Here is an 18,481-nt window from a genome sequence, read left to right on the forward strand (position 1 = left end):
CATTTTGGCGTTTTAAAGCACTTTCATGTTTTTTTTTTTTTTTTTTTTTTTTTGTGAAGACCGTCTTCATTCTTCTCACACTCCGCTACTCCAGGTAGTGGTTACCCCTTGATACTGCATTGGAGGCTGTGGCAGTTCGTGCTGTGTTTCACCGCTTGATGAGATTTTGCTTTCTTTACATACCTTGTAACCATCCTTTAACTTGGGAAGAACTTGAGTGTCTCTATCACCTGCCCTCACAAATAGTTTTGATCCCTAGAGGTTTTAACGCTCATATTTTAATGTGGGGTAGTGGAAGATCTGTTACTCTAGGATCAATGATTGAACGATTTATTTCTTCTACGGGTTTATGCGTACTCAACAACCCAGAGGCTAGATCTTTCCGCGCTACATCCCGCTCAAATTCCTCTACATTGACCTCTCGCGTAGTGACTGAACATTTTTCCCTCTTTCCTCATAGAAGGGTCAATCGTAACCCATATAAAAGTTATAAATTTTCCATAATTTTAGATCTCATTTGTCGAACTGTTCCACTTCCAACACGAACTCCCCGTTGGAAGCTTGACGCAGGCAGCAAACTGGACAATTTTTAAGCAAGCATATCTCCATTGATTACTCCACTTGATATCTCCATTGATTACATAACCGAGCATATCACCAATCGTACTATGGAAGCATCAATCATTGCCATACCCATGACATCAACACATCTTCCCAATAAGCTGAAGCCATGGTGGAATAACGACTGCAGCATAGCAAAAAGAAACAGAACAAAGCATGAAAAATTTTCCGCAGATACCCTACACAAACTAATCTCGTCACCATCAAGATAAGGAAATCTCGCGCACGGCCTATTCGCAGGCAATCTAAACGATGCACCTTCAGGGATACACATCTCTATAAACAGTAATGCATCGGGCAGCACGTATGAGGCCGAGTGCATACGATCAACGACTCCTACCGTGCATACTCTATTCTTCTTTTGACTATAGACACGGCATGTGCCCTAAAAGTATTAAGGAGCAGGTTAATCTGCTAGGTGAGCATCTTGAGTCTGTCTCAAGCTCTGATCATTATAGATCAGCTTTTATTGAGCATAAACTCCATGCCGAGGAAACAGTTGTAAGTTCCTCCGGCGGCAAAAACCTTATAATGCACCAATTACAATACATGAACTTGATGCAGTACTGCATAGTCCCAAGCATACTGCCCTTGGCCCTGATGTTATATCCACGACGCTATGCTATGTCACCTACGTCCCTCAACGCTCGAACTCATTTTGTATTTATTCAACCACGTTTGATTGGAGAGCCAGTTTCCGTCGTCTGGGAAGGTAGCCACTGTCGTCCCTTCGCTCAGGCCAGGCAACGATGCTTCATGTGCTTCTAGTTACAGACCGTTAACACTAACGAGTTGCTTCTCAAAAACAGTGCAAAGGATGATGAACACAAGGCATATGTATCATCTAGAAAAAAAAAGAAAAAAAAAAACTTCTGAACAGGTATCAGTGCAGTTCCGCTCAGCTCGACCCACGCTCGATCACCTGGTTCGATTCGTGCATGGATGTAGGAAGAAGAGGACGCGACATAGCGGCTCAAGCAAGCCAAACAAGAAAGTGAAGCCGGAAGTAGAGGTCGCGGTCAGTGGGAACGCCCCCCCCCCCCCCCCCCCCCCGGATGTCCTTTGCGTCCAATAGCGTTTTTTGGTTTTGTTCGCTTTTGGTCATCGTTGGGTTAAGTTAGGTTAGGTTAGGTTACCTGTGGGGGGGGGGGGGGGGGGGGGGGGTTCTTTTTAAACTTAAAGTCTTCCCCGGCTTCACCTCTGGTGGTGTCATGTCGCCTCCAGAAGCTTCCTACCTCCATGAATTCTAGACTACTGTGCGAGAATTATTTGTAAGCAGGCAACACTGTTTTTCAGTATTTCGTATTTAGAGAGGGCGTATGATACGGCCGGCGTTTTGAAATTTTGCAAGATTTGTTGAGACATGATGTTCGAGGTTGAATGCTAGGTGCTACCCACAGTCACGTCGAACTTTTGACGTAAGATTGGGAACATCCCTTTCCAGGAAGTTCTTGCAGGAAAATGGAGTCCCCCAGGGAGGTTTTCTTAGCGTAACTCTTTTTATTGTAAAGGTGAATTAACTTGCCCGTGACATAATCCATTTATGCGGGTGATATTTGAATTTCTGTTTCGTCCTGCAATCCGTCAGTATGCGAACGTCGGGTCCAACTTGCAATCAACAATTTACAAAATTGAGCTGACACAAGTGGTTTTAAATTTTCACCAGACAAAAACGGCCTGTGTGTGTTTCCCTCACGGGCATGGAGTTCTGCAAGAACACACTTTAAATATAAATAAAATACCAATAGCAACAAAAAGCGAAAACGCGATTGTGGGACTCATATTTGATTTGAAATAGATTTTTATTTCACATATTATGAACTTAAATCTTAGATGTCTCAAATCACTGAATGTACTTAAGGTTTTATTACATATATCGTGAGGCTCTGAAAGAATGTCTGTTACGCCTTGATCGTGTATTTGTTTGCTCCAGGCTTTATGTTTAGAGTTTTGTAGCAGTACTAAAGTTTTCCAAAGTTTCTAAAGTTTTATAGCAGCCCCGTCTGAACATCACTCCTAAAGACTTTGGACCCCATGCACCATCACGAACCGCGATTATCTACCGGTACGTTTCGTACCTCCCCGGTACTTAGTCCGTGTGCAGAGGCCAGTAAACCATGCCTTGAAACTAGGAGGTTTGTTCTGGGGTTTGTATTCTAATTGAGTTCGCTCTGTCCCTGAGCACCTTAGCTGTGATGATATTGAAAACACCAGCTTCCTTAGAACGTTTGAAGATAAACCATTCCTTCTTTTCTCTCTTGGCAAAAAGAAATATGAATTCAGCTGGCTCTGTAGGGTTAGATCCCGAACCTCCAGTGGTTAAACGTACAGCCGCTTTAGGCCAGTGGGATTATCATCTCATTCTTTAAATAAATAAATAAATAAAAAATTTTATTGTCTCGTTTTCAACACAGTACATAGACCGGCCCGCAAAAGCATGGGTATGCTTGTCTGCGGGACCTGGTGTCCAACAGGTTGCTTACATAGTTATAACAAAGCATGCATTTTTGCATGCAACTAAACAAAACCAAACAAAGAGAATTATACCCGACGAGAGAACAAGCGAAAAACGTGGTCCATTTCAGTCACCTATCGTCTAGCAGCACCATTCTCTCTGCGACCTTAATGGCGCGTTCACACTGAAAGCGGATCCGCGTTCGCGAAGCGGATCCGCGCGTTCTGAACCGCAAAGCGGCTAGGATCGAGCGGTTGCAGCGCGTTTTTGCCAACCGCTTCGGGACCGATTTCTCCCAACCGCTTTCACGAACCGCAAAGCGGCAACCAATCACAACGCGACGCTGACGTGACGTCAGTGACTTTCGAAACAAGATGGCATCTGTCGCTGGTGAGGCGTCCAAGGCGCTGTAGTCCTAGCGCTGTAGTCTTACCTTTCAACAAATCAACGGAGAAACTTGATGTTCACGTCCGTCACTTGAATCCGCCGCGAAAAGAATTGCCTCGCAATTTTAGCGGGCTTCGCACCGGTGATTTGGTTCGGGTAAGAGTTTGTTTATTATTCCGGGTGCCACAGCCCAAGCTCGCTGCCTTGTTAATCTCTGCCTGTAGAACGTCGGAACCCGCGCCTGATCGACCGAAATGTCAGCTTTTCTACCCACTAGGATAGTCGCGTGAACTATTAAAAGCTTTTGACACCGCGCATGACCACCACGAAGACCGATAAAGACGTCTTGAACTTGATTGCGTAGCCAACGCATTACCGCGGAGGGGGCAGGGTACCTGCGCTAGCTCGACCTGTAACGTTTACTACTAATAAAATAAATAAAGGGAACCTACTCACGGAATAAAGTGTACGTACCAGACAATGAAGAGGTAATCCATACGGCGTTTATTTGAGATTAATGCCAAACAAACAGTAGACTCGATCTACGAGCGAGTGACGAGAGGGGAGTTTGTCACCAACGAAGCAACGACCGGCTAGCACCGAACACATTCCCCCGCACCACGCTCCACCCCACCGCTCACAACTTCGAAAATGATAAGAGCGAACAACGAAGGGGGAGAACTGGCCCTCTATCCCGAGAACAAGGTCAGCTATTCATGCGGGAAGGGTCCACTTCGAAGAAAAGGTCGGGAGCATCCTGTTCCGAGTCAGCAAGGCGCGCCTAGCTGGGCTTTGCTTGTGGGCGAAGTCGAGGGAATCACAGGCGAGTTTGGCGGGTCCATGCTTCTTTTTTCCCTGCGTGAACTCGTGATGTGCGCGAACACCCCGAAGAAAAATATTCCGAGTGCCAAAAAATCAAAAAAGCAAAACTTTGGCTTTGGATCTTGAATTAAAGGGGATTTTGGATTGTAAAACAGGGTTGCCAAACGTAAGTCTGACAAGATCACGCGTGATCGCCGAGAAACCGCCAACCGCCTCTCGGTGTGTCTGAACGGGGTCGCTCGCAAACCGCATCCGCGACCGCTTCGCGAACGCGGATCCGCTTCCAGTGTGAATGCGCCCTAAGCCTAGTTCACATGCAGCGGTTTTGGCCCTAAAGCGGCGCGATTTCTGCCGTCGCGGCGCTCTGGCCAGCACCAGCAATTCTACGGCACGACCGCCGCGACGGCAGAAATCGCGCCGCTTTAGGGCCAAAATCGCTGCATCTGAAACCCGCTTTACACTTATGAAACATAACAAAAGGAACTATTTTAACTCCACACTCAGTATGAGCAGTACCAGTGACGCTTCTATACTTTTAGTGCCAAGAAAAATAGTTGGAAAGCAATGAGCCGCCGCCGCCGTCTTCCCAAGTACAATGTTTTGCCGCTAGGCGCGCCACTGAAACAGGGTTGTTGGGTGGATAGAAGGATGAATGCCATGCATCCATCCATTCGCTTTGGTTGTTCCCACTGATCTCTATGACAATTGCTGGATCGCGCTTCCCCGCTTGCTCGCTGCAGCGCAAGTGAAGCCACCAGACTTCACTCGCTTGGGATACGATTTGCCGTTTTCGCTAGCCTTTGCTGCGGTTTTCCAGCGTGCTGTAGACACGTTTTCTACTCGTTCGTCGTCATTCGCCGAAGAAGTTTTTTGAAGACTCTGTGTATCGTTGAGACTTGCCGTTGGGAACACGTGGAAAATTTTACGAAAGTGCAGTGTCGCAGGAAAAAGGCACAACGCGTCGAAAGGAAGGGCTGGCGGCGTGTTCAAAGTTTCCTTGGCACGCCGAAGTGCCGTGTCTCTGTGCCTTCGCACGCTTGGATACCGACCAAGAACCGACGCCGTGTGTATGTGTTTAGCAAGTGCAATGTGCGTGAAGCTGTTCGTGCCTCTGGATCAGCGTCTTTTCCCCTCGCGGTTTAGGAACGAGCCTAATCCAGCGTCCACTAGCGACGGAAGATGGGGGGAAGGTACGCCTTTTTTTTCGTCCTTAGACGATTTACACAATACCGTGCACAACAGCTCCTCATCACTGATCAGTGCTGGCTTATTATCAACCTACTTAATTGCACTTGACGTTTGAGCGCGGCTCGCCTAATTGTAATTGGTCAACAGATTGCACACGACTATATCGGCCGCGCTTCAAAGATTTTCATTCTCGCCGTCTTGTACTTTTGCTTTCGAAAACCCCCCTGGCTCCACAACGTTGCCCTATTCGTGCTCCCACGGAATCTATTAGAGTAGATTTGGGACATAGCCATGGTTAATATAGTACATAAGAACACGTACAGATCTCCCCCTTTTATTGATAGCAACTCACCGGAAAAGCTGGACGATCCAGAACTCCGTGGCCGATATATATAAATGATCTACAGGCATCTACGCGCGACACACGTTCAGAACTTTGGCGCGGCGTCAATTCTTGACCGGTATCCAAGCGTGCGAAGGCACAAAGATGCATCACTCGGCGTGCCAAGGAAGCTTTGATCACGCCGCGACACCGGCGACACGTTTTCGACGAGTTGTACCTTTTGATACGGCTTCACGCACATTGAACTCGCTAAGCACATTCACACGGCGTCGGTTCTTGGTCGGTATCCAAGCGCGCGAAGGCACAGAGACACGGCACTTCGGCGTGCCAAGGAAGCTTTGAACACGACGCCAGCCCTTCCTTTCGACGCGTTGTGCCTTTTTCCTGCGACACTGCACTTTCGTAAAATTTTCCACGTGTTCACAACGGCAAGTCTCAACAATACACGGAGTCTCAAAAAACTTCTTCGGCGAATGACGACGAACGAGTAGAAAACGTGTCTACAGCACGCTGGAAAACCGCAGCGAAAGGCTAGCAAAACAGAAAATCGTGTCCCAGCGGGGTTGCGTCCGGTGGCTTCACTTGCGGGAGCGGCAAGCGCGATCCAGCAATTGTCATTGAGATCAGTGGTTGTTCCGAACAGGCGACAGTACGCTAGCGCCATAGGAAGCGAGCAAGCCGGCCGTGTCGCGGCGGTCGCCTATTGTTCGCCGCGACCTGGCGGTAGCCGCCGCAGGAGCATCGGGCAGCAATGGCGACGAACAGCACGGCGGACCGTGTCCCCGTCGTGAATACGACGGAATTTAAGGCAGTTACGAGTTCGGAAAGTTCCTTCGGAAGCCGGTGCCGCCGGCCCAGAATCATCGCGAAGTAATAGCAACGAACAGCACAGAGGACAGTGGGCGACTACGAATCCGGAAAGCTTCTCCGGTAGCCGATGCAGAATCATCGGGGGGGAAGCAGTGGCGATAAGCAGCACAGCGGACAGTGTTCCCGGTGTGATCACGACGGGGTTTAAGGCGGTTACGAATCCAGAAAGCTTCTTCCGTGGTGCCAATATGACGAAGAGAAAACTGTTTCATGAACCTGGCCGTGTGTGCGACGTGAAGGAGGTCCGTTTCGACGGACAAGTGGATGTCACGGAGCGCCGTACTCTGCAAACAAAATTAAGCGCGCCCGCAAAAAAATTTTGTTGGCGTTGAGTGGACTGCGGTAGTTATGTACGTTTATTTCTGTATCAGCTTGACAATAACTGGGCGATTTTTTTTCGCGCCGTTCCGCGATTCTCTTTACTGTCTTCCTGTAGGCTGATGGAAACATCCAACGGTAGGCTTAGGAGGGCGACCGCATTCCGCTTCTCGATTCCGGTGAAGTATTTGTTGCATACTTTAGAGTTTGCCGTCGGTGTCGATGCTGTTTCATCGTCGCTAGAAGAGAAAAAAAGTTAATTGTATTATTTGTCAGCAGCTTAAACAAAGCGCGAACTGGAAGGTAAGAAACACCACTAACCTGTATGGACGCACAAGTCGTACCCAGGTCGCGCAGTACTCCGCCTCGTACGGCTTCGAAGGGACGATGTAGTTAGTACTTCGTGGCGTGCGCGATCTCGCCGACCACGCAGCAATTGTTGCGGCTTTCTTGGTGCGGAATAGCCATCTCAGAAAATACAGCGCTAACCCACTACAACGCTCAACCAACGCAGCGACTGGCAGAAGATGCCCGATGCAACGGACCCGTTTGCCGCTAGGGGCGCCCTGGTCGGGGCTTGAATTAGATCCGCACGGTTCCTATACACGTTTGCAAGTCCGGCTTCAGGGCGCTGCCATCTTGCCGGTCTGGGGTGCGCTTGGACCAGTCATAATCCGATTACGAAGCCTTGCTAAGGCGTCGTAATCGGATTATGGCCGCTCCCGAGAGCGCACCCCACTGAGGAAGATGGCGGCGCCCTGAGACCGGACTTGCAAACGTGTATACATTCCGCGCATTCTGAAAAGCATGTGGCCATGACAAAATTCTGGCGCTGTGATTGACCTATTCGACATTTAAACGTTCCGCTATATCGGAAAAAGACGACGTCATACGTTCTGCTGCTCGCTGCATACCTGTAGCACGACGTCGCATTCGATGTCCAGTTTTCTCGTCGGAACGCAGCAAGCCAGCAAGCCAAAAAAAAAAAAGCCCTACAGGCTTTTTTTTTCTTCTCTTTTATCCGAGTTGCATCTAGGCGTGCTACAGTGAGCCATTTTAATAGATTTTTGCTACCAAGCGCAGGCAGACGATGTTGAACGCGGACCGCCAAGCGCAAAACAAACCGAGGCGGCCGAAGTAGACGACGTAGACACAGCGCGTACTTAGAGAGAATATATATGAGAGGGAGCAACTAAGCACTTAAAGAGCGTTTGCAAGTGCGCGTGCAACATTGTGACGTGACAAGAAGAAAAGCGGGCGGAAAGGTGGAGACGCTTGCTGACGACCAACGCTTTGTTTCCCTCCTTGAAGTTCGTCTGCAATCGCGACTATGTGACCCCAATCGAGCAGTTGTAAACACTCTAAAATTTAGGCACACTACGCGTGATGACGGTGATGTGCCCTGTTAACCTGGAGCCGTCACGCGGTCGCCATGAGAGGTGAAAGCAACGATATACAGGGCACAGAAAGTATATAGGACGCACTGGCAGTAAATAAGTCCTTATACAGATAGGGATGAAACAAACTTGGTTGTTGGCTGCGCTATAATAGGGCCATCTGTGTAGCAAGTCAATAGAATCCCCACTTCAGCCACCATACTAACAGCAGAGCTCTATCGTCTCGTCTGTTGTCAGCTGTTGATTATGCAACCAAGAAAAGACGCCGCCACTCAGTTGTTTACAAAACTTCTTCGAGCTCATTCAGAGCAATTACATGAGTGACGCACCACCTCAAACCTCCCTTGCTCTAGAACTACAAAATAAGGTTATCGCTGCTTCATACAACAACATTAAAATCATTTTCTGCTGGGTCCCAAGCCACGTGGGCATTTCAAGAAATTAAAAGGTCGATTGGGCTGCAACTTCTGCTGATGAGAGACAAGTAGATACACATAAAATACCATACAAAAACTACCACACCTCTTTGAAGCGTTGCATTCGAGCAAAGTTGCAATGTGACTAGAATAATGAAACCTATAACAACATGTATGTTGTAAAACCCTTTCTATGTGAGTGGGTGAGTGCCCGGCATTAGGAACACATTTATGAGGTGGTCCTGTGGCGGCTACGGAATGGTCATAAGTGTCTCACCCACGGGCCCCTCTTGCGCAAAGAGGATGTCCAAAGTGTGATTACTGCAACGCTCCTCTATCTTGCACATCCTACATGAATGCCCCATGTATGAACAAGGATGTTTTAAGCAGTTTCGAGAATATATAAATGCCATACTCTACTTCATGTAGTCATTTTACTTGGTGATGAACCGCTGACTTGGCAAAGCTATGTGTTTACTTTTTTTTGTAATAGCTTCTGTCTCACACATTGATTATAACTCTAATTCACTCTATGAACTCGTGTCTATCCCGTATACACTTATAAAATCCCATGAACAGTTTTATGACATCATCAGTCACTATAGCTCCTTCACTTTCCAAACCTCTACTTCCACATTAGTGCACGCTTTCGGTGCTTCTTGGCCTTAGCAGCCCTTGCTCCATGAAACCCTAATCAGTATATCAATCAATTTATTCACTCTACACTCTGTGTTCGGACACGTTAATGAACCGCCTCGGCAAAAATGTTGATCCGGACCCGCTGATTTCCGTATCCGATCCGCATCGGCAGCCCCTGGCACGCGGACCCGGTCCGCAATCCGCCAAATCTGATTAATTTTTTTTTTATCGGCGTCGGCCAATTGACTTCGGATATCCGCGGATAATCAGTGTAATCCGCGGATATGAAGGCATCTAAATGTGTTAGCAGAGTGACCACGGTTTAAGAAATGCCTCATTCCTAATATATTCATGACGAAGGCAACTTTTAGGTCGCACTCCCTTCTTTCCGTGGAACAATATACAAGGCACACTCGACTGTGTCGTCACAGCGGCTGCTCTTCTAATCTATAGGTGAACAGAAGGTCACTAGAAACAGTTCGTTTCTTTTGTGTTTTATACTTTAAAACATTTTTGGATCAAACATTCCTCAACTATTTCTGAAAAAAGAATATCCTACCTCATATTGAAATAGTAAAACCCGTTGATTAATGGTGAAACCCGTCGAAAAAAAGGTAATGGCTTCTCTGTCCTTTGATGCTTCTTGTGGATTTAGGGGTTCTTCTTGATTGTCTACTTTGGTTAGGGAGCCCGTGCTCACTTTTTGACACAGAAAGAGAAAATTATTTTGTATACGCGCTGAATTGTTTTTAAAGGTGCTTTGGATAAATTACAGCGTTATCGCTTTGTTCCCAAAGGTTACGCCTGAGGCCAAGGGTACTCAAGAACGTGGCTCAGAGAAACATGGAAGTCACTCTGCTGGGAGATCAAAGGCTTTCCATGCCGCTTGCAATCTCACCAACGGCTTTCCAAAAGATGGCGCATTCAGACGGGGAATTAGCCACAGCCAGAGGTAAGTCCGCACTTCGAGAAGTCTAAGCGTCCACTAATGATTACAGTTATATCACACCTTATAGTTTTGAAGAATACTCGGAAATTCCAGGAAGGACAAAGCTGGTAAAGTAACAACAAAGAGTGTAAAACAGTTGCAGATGTGTTTGTTACGGACATCTCTTACATGTTTACTTTAATGTGCCAACATCAAGAAAATGCATTGGCGAATTCCCGCAAAAACAAACGAATTAGAAAATATCCAAAGGCTCTTGTTTAAAAAGAAATGAAAGACGTTTACAATTTTCTGTAATGCCGAATTGGACAGCAGCTCATGAGGAAGAAAAGAGGGTACAGAGGGCAGGGTATGCTCCTCCTCCCCCTCCGCACCTCCTCTCTTCCCCTCCCATTTTCGGAAATTTTTCGCTAAATTTAGCGGGAAGTTGTTCTAAAATATCGAGGGAAAATTTCCCGTTAAATTTAGCGGTAACATTTCCCCGCTAAAAGAACTTTTCCCGCCAAATTTACCAAAGAAACTTTTTGAGCTAAATTTACCAAAAAAACTTTTTCTGCTAAATTTAGCAGGAAATTTTTCGGCTAAATTTAGCGGGTAAAATTTCTCGCTTACTTTAGCGGGAAATTTTCCCTCTAACTTTAGCAGGGAAATTTTTCGCTAAATTTAGCGGGAAATTGTTCTAAAACATCGAGGGAAAATTTCCCGTTAAATTTAGTGGTAACATTTTCCTGCTCAAGGAACTTTTCCTGCTAAATTTACCAAAGAAACTTTTTGCGCTAAATTTAGCGGGAAATGTTTCGGCTAAATTTAGCGGGTAAAATTTCTCGCTTGATTTAGCGGGAAATGTTCCCTCTAACTTTAGCAGGGAAAGTTTTCCGCTAAATTTGTTGGCAGAATATTTTTACTAAACTTAGCAGGACATTTTTTCCCGCTAAATTTTGCGGGAAATTTTTCAAATAAACTTGGAGCAGGAAAATGTTTCCGCTAAATTTTGCGGGAAATGTTTTCCGCTGAATTTAGGGGGAATTTTTCTGCTAAATTTGGCGGGAAATTTTTCAAATAAATTTAGCGCGGTTGTTTTTTTCTAAATTTTGCGCTTAAAGTTTTCCCCTAAATTTAGCGGGGAAATGTTACCGCTAAGTTTCGCCGAAAATTGCCCCGCTAAATTTAACGGAAAATTTTCCGGCTAAATTTGGCTGAAAAATTTCCCCTTTTAATTTAGGGGGAACATTTCCCAGCCAAATTTAGCGGGGAAATTTTTCCATAGTGGAAAGTGGGGTTACACCCGCTTGCATTATTCCCATAATGCAACGCGCGCGGCTACGCCGACGGCAACGGCGACGGCGACGCCACTCAAGCCGGAAACAGGCGCCTAAGAGCTGCGCTCTAAAAACAAGTACGGTTTATTTTCGATATTAAAACCCAATTTAAATCAAGAACAATGTGAGTGGAGCAGAGGAATACATAAAACTATTAATATAACATTAAGGGACAAGGAACGTTTACAAGGTTGATTCAACCCAGCAAAAAAGGTTTGTCTTTTATATAACAAAAAATTAAATTTAAGAACTGTTAAATGATCAACACAAAACTTCAGTGTGTGTGTGTGTGTGTGTGTGTGTGTTTTATCCAGGGTTTATTCAAACACGTATGTGATGATCAATAGTGCTTCCCACTGTTTTGAATAGCTGATACATGGAAAATCACTAGTTGTACAGGAATTATGTGCACCATCTTTCGTCCTGCTGGGAGAAATTACAGTTGCTTTCGATTCATCCTAGAAAGATCAGCGTTATAAAAGCCGCTTCAAAGTTGACGGCATATTAGACTGAAAATCCTCAATGTTTCACCGAGTGTCTCTGAGTAAGAATTTACTATAAGCGACACCGGTGGAACTGCATAAAACAAACAAAGCTCAAAGGGAAGTTTACCGAACCCCTGTTGAAAATTACCAATATGGTACGCCTCTTGAATACATGACTTGCACGTGGCATACTCCCACCGTACTAATGGTCATTCCTATTTGTTTTTGTTGAGAAAAACGAATTCACTGGTAAGAAATCGCTACACACGGTACACGCGCAGCAGCGAGACGCTTCAAAATGGTCATGATGTGGCACCAGTGCAAGCCATGTATAGTCGCGTATATGTTCGGCAATCTCAGCTAAAACCAGAGTCGTCGCTAACCAAGCATTTTGTGATCCGAGTCTCTTTCTGGCACACCTAGTACTGACTTATTTTGTAAAAAAAAAAACAAGAGTGCGTTTTTACGCTGACAACCAACGCCGCCGAGATAAAAGTATACTAGAAAAAAAGAATATATCTATGAAACTTGCTTCGCAGTTCCTATCCCCAATGCCCTGTAGAACAGTCTTGAACAACTACTATTTGGCGAAAAGGGGGAAAAGGGCCAAGGACCACGCAAGGTGTGCTGTCTATTGACAGAGACAGAGATGACGTAGAGAGGGATATCAGTGCCTCTGCTGTAGAGTGGTGTTTTGCATTCTTACATGAGCATTTGTTTTTGCAGGGAAGGGGCACTACAGCTACCGCTGTAAACAAAAAACTTGCGGTATCTGAATTTTCACCTTCCGTGTTCTATCCACAGCGGCCCGGAGAGCTGGTACCCTGATGGTGCTGAGCATCTACAGCACCACCTCCTTCGAAGACGTGAGGCAGGCCGCGCCAGAGGGACTTCAGTGGTTCCAGCTGTACATTTCCCCCGATCGTGAAGTCACCAAGGCCCTCGTGATTCGGGCCGAAAAGGCTGGCTATAGGGCTCTCGTAGTCACTGTGGATCTACCAGTGCCTGGAAAGAGCAGTAGCAAGACCAAGAGCGGTTTCAAACCGCCCAGAGTACCGAAGTGCGTTGGATTCTGGCACCAATCTAATACTTTGTTTTCATGTTTTTGATATCTGAGCGATATTTTAAGGTACCGTTTACAAGGAAATTTTTAAAAGCTGAATGGGTACTCTTCAGAACATTTATGTAGCACGAATTTTAACCTAGGTCCGCCATTTATGTTTCAATCGAACTGACAATGTCTCCAGAAATAGCAAGGCAAAATGCATTAATTGATTGTTGAATAACATTGAAGCGTTCCTGTATCATTATGCGGCTATTATTATTCAAAGTGTTAATTCAAAATTTTAATAAAAACGCGCCAGAAGGCTATCTAGATCTGAAAAAATATGTTGATTTCATTTCTGCTCATGTACATAACTGCACCACGAACTATAACAAAATGATAGGGTGCATACTCTAATCTTAAAGTTTGATGGCATTTCCCTAATTTTTAACAAATGCTTTTTGTTATAATTATTTCTGATTGCATTGCAAGTTGAATTTTAAATATTTAATTAAAACCACATTATTAGAAATGTACCTCATTCATAAGTTCACTGTTTCTTCCTTTCATCTTTAAGTTTTAACCTGAACCAACATTCGTACTCTAATTTTTTTTTAAGGCAATGGCTCAAAATATAACTTGGAATTTTGTTGTGCACTGTGAACTTCATCAGCTACCGGGAATAACTTTATCTAAACAAAAACCTAAAAACAAAAATTGAAAATGCATAGTCCCTATGGATTTATTTATTTGTTTACATATAAAATCAACCTGCAGGGCCGAAATACTATGGCGGGTACAGACTACTACTTCTAACAACAAAAAATTGCTCGTGGAACATGAAAACGTCACAAATAAGTAAAGGCTGTTATTTAAACATAAATGCAAGTTAAAAATCAGAATCCCTTCCTGAAAGTAGCGATCTCATATTAGCGAGATTCCAGGAACATCTTGCTATTATGGAGGCTACGAACACTTACCACCGTTCAGATGTTGATATATTATGGAGGCAGAAAAGCTAACTACAAGATACATGTGCTCATTTCCAGACAGGCCTTTTAGCTTCGTTACGCCGCAGTGATCTAGGGGATGTTTTGCAATGCCCATGATTCTAGGATATTCGTCCCTCGCACACTCTCTCGGCAGTTTCTTTGCAAAAACGTTGTAAATAAATATTTAAGCAGAACAGATCGATATATTGTTATATTCCCCTGGATAATTATTGACGGCAATAATAAGATAATGAATAGCCCTAATTCGAACCCAAGGGACACGTACACACCATCAAATGACCCTACATGATTTAAATGCAACAGACAATTTTCAACAGTTCGCACCATTTAGTAGCTGCCGCTATGATTATCAGAGTCCGCCATTGTTTGGTCACGTGGTCACAAAATCTATTGAAGACGAGGGTTTCGTTAGCGTTCGACGTAAGCTCGGCTCAGCTCGGGTCGAGAATTAGTGCCACGTCATCGTTCGGGGAGGCTCGGATCCAATCACATGCCTCATGGCCGAGAAATGCCAGCCGGCAATGGTGCTTGATGGGGGTTTTGAAAACGGTCTATGCATGTGGAAGGGGGAGGGGGACATTGAAGCCACGTGACCTGACGTCATGTGACACGAGGTAACGTGATCTCCAGCCACGTGACCACGTCGTGTCACTTCAGGTCACTGACGTAATCGTTTCACGTGGACTGACATCATGTGATGCCCAATTACGCGACACCGTGATGTACATGGTGTTACCTTTTCGTATCATGTGATATGGCGACGTCAGATGACGTAAGGCCACGCGACGGCTATTTTCTCGCAAAATCGTCTGGGTAAAATAGTACACAACATGTTCGTTCCCCGACCGAAGCGCGCGGCTTCTTACTGTGTTCTGAACAAATGTAAACGATCGCTCTTTTCAGCTTCGAAGGCACATCAGTAAATCCATCAGAGGTGTACAAGGAGTTGGTCCTTGATCCTTCACTGACTTGGGACGCCATCTCGTGGCTGAAGAGCATTACGGAACTACCGATCATCCTCAAGGGAATTACCACAGGTACCAAAATTTTCGAGAGTGAGGAACCGCTCCGGGAAATCTTAAACAAGTGTGAAATGTTGTGTTCGTAAAACACGGCCTAATATTGTTTACACATTGAGGAAGTCTTTCTCGGTCCGTTACCAGCCCTCACTGGACAATGCCTATTCGCAACTCCAACGCCACGCAGATGGCTGGGCGGAGGATTCAGGGGCTCGTTCGCTGACGTCGCTCAGCGTGCTTGCATGCATTTATCTGGCTAGAAAAGCTAAGCGGCCAGAGCAAGAGCATACCCCAGATGACGGTGATGCTGACATGTGTTCGAAAGACGAACAGGTTGATATTTAGAAAAGTGGTTAAAAGTTTTAAAACTTGACAGAACTTGCGAAGCTTTTGGATCTCGAGCGCGTTTTGGACACCGGCAACGTCATTGTGTGTGCTAAATAATTGTAGGGCAGTGAACGTATCGCGGTGTTTGTACTGTGCCTGCACTGTAAAAAAATAGCTGTGAAATAAGATACCATTAATAGAAATATTTTATTTTTTACACATAATTTGTGTAAACTGGGAAAACATACGTTTGTTTTCCCCATCTGCGTTTACCTACAACCGGAAGCGGGATTGTAATCGGCCGTGCTTCTGATTCACGTTCCAAAACGCGGAATGCTATTAAACTTCCTGCGTACACCGCTTTGATAACAGAATAACGCGGCAACGCTCGACGCGCCGCATGCGGGGTTTTCGCTGCTCCGGTCGGTGTTTGGCCGGGAGAGCTCATATTGCCGCGCGCCAAGTAGGCAGCGCGGCCGTAGCCTAGCGGTTATCGCGCTTGCCTCCCACGCGAAGGGCCAGGGTTCCATTCCTGGCCGCGGCTACGTATTTTTGTTTGCAATGTAATGTGATGTTCTGGTGAATTCGAGAACCGTCTAGCTGATTCGAGTTTAGAATGTCCTACGCGTCGAACCTTTTACGTCGAATGTTCCAGAAGCCAACGCGTGTACAAAAGCGGCTCCGCGTGGCAAGCCGGAGTCAGTTTCGCCCCAGCGTTCGACTGTGCTGCCACGCCGACTTCGACGCCCGCGACGCTCTGTTATTAGAGAGTTATAGTAGACCGTTTTCGTGCGCCCGGTCCGCTCTGCGGAGAGCGGAGTCACCACTCCGCATGCGCGGCCCGCTCCGAGTTGGAGCGTAGTTACCGCAGGGAGCGTACGTTCCGCTCTCGACGGCGCAGAGCGGGGTGGGAAGCCAGTTCCGCTCTTCCGCTCTCCACGACAAGACGGCTGCGTCCGATGCCCCCGCGAAACAACGGACCATGCCGGCAACCCTCAGGCTGCGGTTCACAGTCGACGAAGACCTCTGCCTTTTCCGCGAGGTTCGAGCTGTGAACCCTTTTGCGTCACCCGAAGGCTGGACTCTTGTCTATACCAATCTTCTAGTGGCCCTAACACGGGACTTCACAATTCGGGCAATCCGGGACCGTGTGGACCTGCTGCTGGGCTATTTCCGACAACAGGACACAGCCATTTTGCGAAAGTAAGTGTTGCATTTTTGTCTCTCCTTTTCAGTGCACGCTAGAAGGTGCCTGTGCGCTTGCGTGTGCGCTTGCGTGTGCGCTTGCGTTAGTGCGTGCGGCGGGCCTGTGTGTGTAGGCATGGGCGCTGGATTACACGTGTACGCGCGTGCCGTTCGCGCGTAAGAAAAGCCTTCCTCGCAAATATTTCAGAGCATAGACCACCAAGCCCGGCTGGAAAAGTGCGGTATGATTTTGGGTAACCCAGCTGTAAGGAAAAGCACATAAAAAGATCGAATGAGAGAGCTGTCTAATTTGTAGCAAATGTTTTCATCATATCACCCACTTTCCTACATGCAGGCAAGCATGGGCAACCGTTTATATTTGTTCAGTACTATGACAAGGGTGTCAGCTTTCCTAATACCCTGTGAGCGACCTAGCCTGCATCTTAACTTTGGTTGAATTTTAATGATCAAATGCACCAGATGCAACTAAAATATGAATTGGAATCAAGAAGTGTAAGCTATCTAAAAAGAAAAGGGGAGTAGGAGGGTACACACATCGTACAATTATGCTTTTTAAGAGATTTTGAACATGGGGCATGTTGCTCCATGGAAGGCACAAAGCATCATTCAATTCAATGCACAAGAAATCTTGATGTTAACTTAAGATTTCTTATGCATTGCATTCCTTCAACAAATGTGGGCTTACTGAATACACATTTGATATATATTTTCAAAAATTTTATTACACCCAAATGAAACCCAAACACTCCTAAGTTCCATTATTGTCGGGGTGAATAGCTGACGGAATCAGCTTTACTTAGCTGAGAGTTTCACTTATTTTTTTTCAGTGTGGATTATTCTTTAGTGATTCAACCCGGTGCAGTGAGAGTGACAATGCTGAGTAACACAGAAGAAATCAATATTTTAAATCATCCATTTCATTAGGTCTGGGACGGAGGAGCAGTATGCAGAAAAAGACCGGCTGCTCCAGGAGATATCCGACCTTGCACGGGAGTTTGGACATAGACCGAAGACTGCACCAAGGAAGGGGCGCTCAGGAGCAGCCGCCTGCAAGCGCAGGCCACAATCTTCAGCTGCTGCCCAGGTGCGAGCAGCGAAGGCAGCAAGGGATGCAGCCGTGGCCCGCACCGCCCACTTGCCAGTGCCGTCAATGTCGGCGGTCGATGCAGATGAAGAACCAGAACAGTATGGTAATAACACACCTTATTCTAGCAGGAAATGAAAGTTGATTGCAACTCATTCCTGTCTTTACTTAGCTACGCATTTCAGAGAGTGAACTTTAGCAGAATGAAGCAGGAGCAAACATAACGCAAATGGGGTTAAGAAAGTACTTCTCCTAGAAGCTTCTGGATGGCAGCCAACATTTCCTGAAAAGCTGGTGAAGAAGCAAAGCCTCTTAGCAAACTATTAATGGTCACACTGAGGTTTCTGGGAAGTCATTGGGATGAGGACGACACAACAGGCACGTAGCCAGGATTTTATTTCGAGAAGGGGGGGGGGGGGGGGGAAGGGCTGCCTGCCCATGACAAAATGCTGTATGATGGGGAGGGGGGAGAGGCAGTCCCAGCAAAATGCTTGAGCTCCCACTTCACTCTTGCTCACTCCCTCTTCAGTTATTTACCAGCCTATACAGCCGAGATACTCAAATATATTTTAAGCCCTCGC

At 46.1% G+C, this 18,481-nt stretch overlaps 1 protein-coding gene across 1 annotated transcript in view; it reads left to right on the top strand.

Moving 5' to 3' along the window:
• LOC8029309 (hydroxyacid oxidase 1) overlaps nucleotides 1-18,481 on the top strand; it is an 89,278-nt gene that overhangs the window by 5,128 nt on the left and 65,669 nt on the right. The window contains exons 2-4 of the mRNA XM_040213614.2: nucleotides 10,254-10,408; nucleotides 13,011-13,266; nucleotides 15,168-15,301. Coding sequence (XP_040069548.1) covers nucleotides 10,254-10,408; nucleotides 13,011-13,266; nucleotides 15,168-15,301 — 545 coding nt within the window. The remainder of the gene's footprint in view (nucleotides 1-10,253; nucleotides 10,409-13,010; nucleotides 13,267-15,167; nucleotides 15,302-18,481) is intronic.

Source organism: Ixodes scapularis, unplaced genomic scaffold (genome assembly GCF_016920785.2).
Source record: "Ixodes scapularis isolate PalLabHiFi unplaced genomic scaffold, ASM1692078v2 PGA_scaffold10__122_contigs__length_95168666, whole genome shotgun sequence".
In the NCBI taxonomy this organism is placed as follows: Eukaryota; Metazoa; Arthropoda; class Arachnida; order Ixodida; family Ixodidae; genus Ixodes; species Ixodes scapularis.